At 32.2% G+C, this 5607-nt stretch overlaps 1 protein-coding gene across 2 annotated transcripts; it reads right to left on the reverse strand.

Moving 5' to 3' along the window:
• Window positions 1-2464: 2464 nt before the first annotated feature.
• Window positions 2465-5190, reverse strand: LOC122605315 (thioredoxin-like 1-1, chloroplastic). 2 transcript variants are annotated; one of them, XM_043778246.1, is made up of 4 exons: window positions 4842-5190; window positions 4183-4287; window positions 3448-3612; window positions 2465-3004 (listed from the first exon to the last, which is right to left on the reverse strand). In XM_043778246.1, the coding sequence occupies exons 1-4, from the start codon at window positions 5073-5075 to the stop codon at window positions 2699-2701; spliced, it is 810 nt and encodes a 269-aa protein (XP_043634181.1). In that variant the 5' UTR covers window positions 5076-5190; the 3' UTR covers window positions 2465-2698. The 2 variants fall into 2 exon arrangements, with proteins under 2 accessions (XP_043634181.1, XP_043634173.1); XM_043778238.1 differs by having other exon boundaries at window positions 4111-4287; window positions 4842-5189.
• Between the last annotated feature and the right edge of the window lie 417 nt (window positions 5191-5607).

Raw genomic sequence — 5607 nt, forward strand, 5'->3', positions numbered from 1 at the left:
AATTTTTTTTGATAATAAGTCTTAAAGTCTAGAAACATCATTTCATTTATACAAGATATGTGCGAGATGTGGTGAGGCGACAGTGCCCCATATATTATTGCGTTAATACTCTTTTATAATAGTCCACCGCCTTCCTACTGGCAATATTGTCATTTTAGATACCAATAGTAACTATACAGCCACAGTCAAACCTGTATAAATTAATATTCAATCATTTAATATTTTGATAAAATTAATAGTTTGTCTAGATTAAACTTAAAAAATATCGTAAATCAACACTCCATAAATAATAACTCATTAAATTAATATAATACTTTAATCCCAAGACTATCAATTCTTAAAGATTTTACTGTACATACTTAAAATAATGAGAACATGATAGGAACACCATTAAAATAAAATGAAAGCAGGAAAGAAGAGGAGAAGGGAAAATTATAAAATGTATTTTAAAGATTTTTTTAAGTGTGGAAAGGGAAAAAATGGAGAGGATAAGAGAGGGTAATGTAGTTGTTTTTTGTTTCAAAAGTTTTTCCTTTATTTTTGAAGTGATTAGGAAGGAAAATTTCTCTTCCATCCCTCTTATTACCATCCTTAAATTAACTAAATAATACACTCATTTTGATGCATTAAAGTCCATAAGTTAACATAGTGTATAATTAATTATCATTATAGTTTAACAACACATTGATGAAATCACAGTTTTTTGTTTAGTAAAAAACATCAAGAATCATATAGGTTTATTTGATGATTATATATAATATAACTAACTTTGTACTAGTTTAAATTGATATCCTTTTTCCAGAAGTTCCGTATATGAGCAATATTATGTATCATATACATTATATTATACTAGCATTGTATCCGCGCGATGCGGCGATGGTCGTGACGGCGATGGTGTGGTGGTGGAGGCGAGTGTTGGTGGTGGATGCGACGTCGAGTGCCGTTTATAATTCATATAAAAGTAATTGATTTAAAATGTTAATGAAGATATTTTAGAAAAATAAAGGATTGATAGTGTAATTTAATTATTAATGTTAAGAGAATAGTGTATGTGAAAATATTTTAAAGGGTTGTAGCCTTGTAAGGTGAAAATATTACATAGGAGGGCATTTTAGACATTTCCCCATGTAACTTTCAACATGGGGGTATTTTCTTTAATATAGAGTATAGATAATATTTTGTTTCAAGAAAAGCTAGATCACGTACGATACAATTTTAAGCAAGACACAAAAGAACCCAATGTATTTCTTATAATTATAAAATTTTGCTAATGTGATTACAATAACATATCAAAGATGTAGAAAGAAAAAAAGAAAAGAAACTAATGTATTTATTGGTACATAACATGTCTGTTTGTTATATTTTTGTAAGTATATTATTTATGTAAAGACAGTGATTTACTTTTTTGGATGATACATTAGTAGTCTTAGAAGATTGTTTATGCCTTATGGTTGGTCTTATAAACAATGTGAACGCTTAGGTAATACGAGTAAATATTTTTTGGTTATTGGTTATGGTGATAATTGTTATAAACGTGTGGTAGAGATTGATGGTAGTGTGGAATATATAATACATACTACATTATAATAAAGTGTTACTACTGTATCGTGTGGGCTTCCATCTAGACATTGATATATATAAATATAAATCTATAAATACCTCCATTCACTCCCATTATAAGACCTCTCTTTCCCCCACAATTCACTCTCACTTTTGATAAATTACTATCATCATCATCTTGTCTAACTTCTTCTTTGTTAACAACGTACAGGTTATGTTCACCCATGGCCTAACATGGTGGTTGCAGAATGTTGGGAGTGCAGCCAAGGATGACTTGCCGATAACCGTCATATCCATGCATTGTGTATACATGTATATGCATGCATATATGGATCATCATATCCATCGGCAAGTTGTCTTTGGCTACGTTCTTCTTTCTGCTACTCATGCTAGGCTCTCATTATACTTTATGGGTGATATCGAACTTTCACACTATATATGTTCTTCATTTTCTTGAACTTTTTGTGCATTGATTTGAATTTTTAATTTGACTTGTTATTTTGGTAGTGGTATTAAAGATTTCTGAGATCAAAATCTATAAATGTACATTCATTATGAATGCACAACATGGCTGCTTGGCCAGGAAGAGAACTATTTGGATTTGTACATTCTGGAGGAACTTTAATTACCATCTGTAAAATTTCATGAAATTAAAACTTTTCGTACTCGAGATAACAACTTGGACGGATTATGTGGGTTGGCTAACTGGTCAAACAAGGTTGATCTAAAATGGGCTTTTTATGAGTCCAAATAAGCTGGTCTGGTTTGACTTGAAACACACATTGTATGATTGTATTTCTTTAGCTCTTTGTCTGAATGCAATTAGCAGCACAAATTTGAAACCTTGTAAGGTTATGTTTGAAAAAAACAGCTAATTTGAAAACGTTGCTTTGATGCAAATAAATGCTAATTAACTCATAACTTCTATTGAACTCTTGGGACGAAGTAAACTAAGTCACTTCGTTCATATACATATTAGACATAAATTTTGGCGCTAAGCCTCAAGAAGATGGGTACAGAGGTGCAAACACTAGCTACTTTTACACGATCTACACAACAAAAAATGCGAAATGGTACATGGGTACCCTATACAGACACTAACATTAGACATGAGCTTTTAAAACATCTCAAATCCATCTCATCTCCCAAAAGACACCAAGGTATTATCTTTACTGTCTTTTTTCATTTCCGATGTAGACTTCAGAGAACGAGGAAGAGGAAGAGGAAGAGGAGCATTTAGTTTTGATTGTGAGCCCGCTACTGCCAGAGACGGCAATGGTGGTGGTGTCAATTCTTTCTCCTCTAAACCTTTTGGCGTATATACAAATGAAAGGTCGCGGTTTGCCCCAAGTGCTATCAATTCTTTCTCCTCTAAACCTTTTGGAGGCCCTAAGCCGCATCTATCAGGCTTATACCTTGCTAATGCATCTTTAAATTTCTTGATCTGTATCATCACAAGTCAAGGTTCAGTTTATCATCCTATTAACTAAAGCATGAAACTTCCGTTAAAAAAGAAAACTAATGTAATGAAACTTATTCAGGTTTTTATTTTATTAATACCAGGTCAACCGTAAACTAGATACTTAGCTATCAAGGAAGCGGGTCAAATAAGTTGAAAGTTTTCCATAGTACATTATAGATTGTTTTATTCACGTAAGAAAAAAAAATGATAGATTGTAGTTGTATAATTATGTCTTTATTAATTATAAAGAACATGAGAAAAAGTAACTGTGAGCCTGAGAGTCAATATGACCCACCCCACCCCTTGTTGACCTGAATCTTAAAGCTTAAGTTGACCCTTTTTGTTCTAACTATATCAACCCATTACCACCCGCTCAACAAGGCGTTACATTGCTAAAAAGGCAAAAGTTTGAAATGGATACGAACCGTAGCATTTGTACAGCTAAAGCTACAAACACGACCTTCAGCTCCTCTATAGAACCGAAAAAACGGGAGAACATGAACGTTGAGGCTGTAACACATAGACTTGTGATCCTCATAGTTCACTTGCAGAAACTGCACGTCTGGATTCATCTCTGCTAATTGACATATCTGCAATACCAGAATGGCAAAAAAAAAAAAAAATCCCAGAAAATGTAAGAAAATGGTAGAGATGATGATAAAAGAGCGTGCTGGGCGGGTTGTGTAATGGGTTTTTTTATTTGCACTGAAGTTGTGTAATGGACTAACAGGCAGAAACATGTAATTTCCATATGCATTGTTTCAACTTGAAAAACTTTTTGTTCATATATAACATCTCAAATATGACTGATAGAAGTCATATTATTTCATATAATTTGATCTTTGGGATAATTAAATTTAAAATATTCTATCTTTTATGCATCAAATATTCACTTTGGGCTGAAACATGCGATCCATATGACCCCTCTACTTTCAATCTAAATATTCTGATATTATCCGTATGAGTTGAAAAAGAAGTTCATAACCCATTCGACCTATTCATAAGTAAATATATTGAAATGCAGCCTTACCTAAATGAGGTTATATTAGATCAATTAGATTTTTAAAAGATTTGATTTTGAAGCATACCTTGGGGTGAAGAGCTTTGCAGCCTCCACAACCAGGTGAAAAGAAATCAACAACAACTAACTGATCACCTGCCTGCGAAAGCGATTCAACAAGATCTTCTGCACCTGTTATTTCCTTCATGTTTGGTTGAAGCCCTTTCTCCCACCATCTTAAAGATTTCCCAATGCCATTAATCATCTGTTAAATCCAATAACTCCATTATTAGATTGGAGCACACAATAAATGAATCAAGAACACAGTATTCAGCCATTTTTAATAGTTCAAAAATTCGATAAATTTTCATAAATCCTATAAATATTTCAATATTGTACAAACAATAGTATCAGATATTATAAATATACTAGGAAAAATGTACTTCCTAACTATCAAGATGTAACTTTTTTCTTATAAATTAAGATGTTTTTAAAAAACAAAATAAATTGTATAAAGACCAACATCAGTCCATGATCATAAAGTCTCTTCCTTTTTGGTGTTTTGAACCAGGTAAGCCAGTAACTTCACCTCTTAACTTGTAAAAACAATTATCAGGGTATAATATCAATCTCATTTTCAGCTTTCTTCTTAAATTTTTCTTTGCCTAAAATAAATGATTTTTAACAAGTTAAAAAAAAAAAAAAACCAAATCTTGATGACAGAATAAATTTACAACATGCTACAATCAAATGACATAAATTTCAAATAAATAAAATAAAAGTAAAAAAATGGAAATTTGAAAGAATTTAAAAACAAACCTTGGCATCAGAAGCCGCAGCTACTTGGGCACCAGCCCTTCTTTCTTGACCTCTTAAAGTCACCGGCCGGCCAAAAAACTCGCCGGCGGAAGATTCCCGGAGGGTCAAAGATGAAGCAAGATTTGATAAAGTTGGCAACTTTATCATACCAACAGACACTTTATCAATTTTCTTCATATCAAAACCATGATTACAAGCAGAAAATATACATTCATTACTCATCATTTTAGCCATTTTTTTCCTTTCCCAGAATTCACAAAATAAAAAAAAAGATGTAATTTTTAGATAAAGAAATGAAGATTGGATAAAAGGGGGTTCTGGATTGCTTTTAGTCAAAGTAGAAAAAAGAGGAAAGTTTCTAATATAATAAAAAATGATTGCTTTATATTGTAGTTATATTGATACGTGTAAGAATAAAAAGTGGTTTTGAAATTGAAATTGAAGAAATTTCGAATTTTGTGGGGTCGTTATCTTTTGTTTGTGGATTATTTTTTCACTTTTAGAAAAAACACGATATTATCCTAGTCATACTGATATCAGATAACATGATCCAACGGTGGATAATATGAATACCAGTTCATGACAGTTAGGATATGTCTGCAAATGTTGCATTTTATGCAATGGTGTTTTATATCCATGCAACTTAAGTCCTTAAGCTTTTGTTTTCCTTTTTGTTTAAATACGGAACGGTTAGGGGGGAGGGAGTGGTTTCCCCAACCCCAAACTTCCCCAAATATCCACATCACCATCTTTCAATAAAAACTCT

The sequence above is a fragment of the Erigeron canadensis genome, chromosome 1 (assembly GCF_010389155.1).
Source record: "Erigeron canadensis isolate Cc75 chromosome 1, C_canadensis_v1, whole genome shotgun sequence".
NCBI classification, from domain to species: domain Eukaryota; kingdom Viridiplantae; phylum Streptophyta; class Magnoliopsida; order Asterales; family Asteraceae; genus Erigeron; species Erigeron canadensis.

Bases quoted from the DNA above. Each gene is read 5' to 3' on its own strand.
- LOC122605315 (XM_043778238.1), bottom strand. From the start codon at position 5,075: ATGGCTAAAATGATGAGTAATGAATGTATATTTTCTGCTTGTAATCAT. The intron at 4,288-4,841 runs GTTTGTTTTTAA...TGGATTTAACAG, and splicing joins CTGCGGCTTCTGATGCCAAG to ATGATTAATGGCATTGGGAA. The intron at 3,005-3,447 runs GTTCGTATCCAT...GTGATGATACAG, and splicing joins TTAGCTGTACAAATGCTACG to ATCAAGAAATTTAAAGATGC.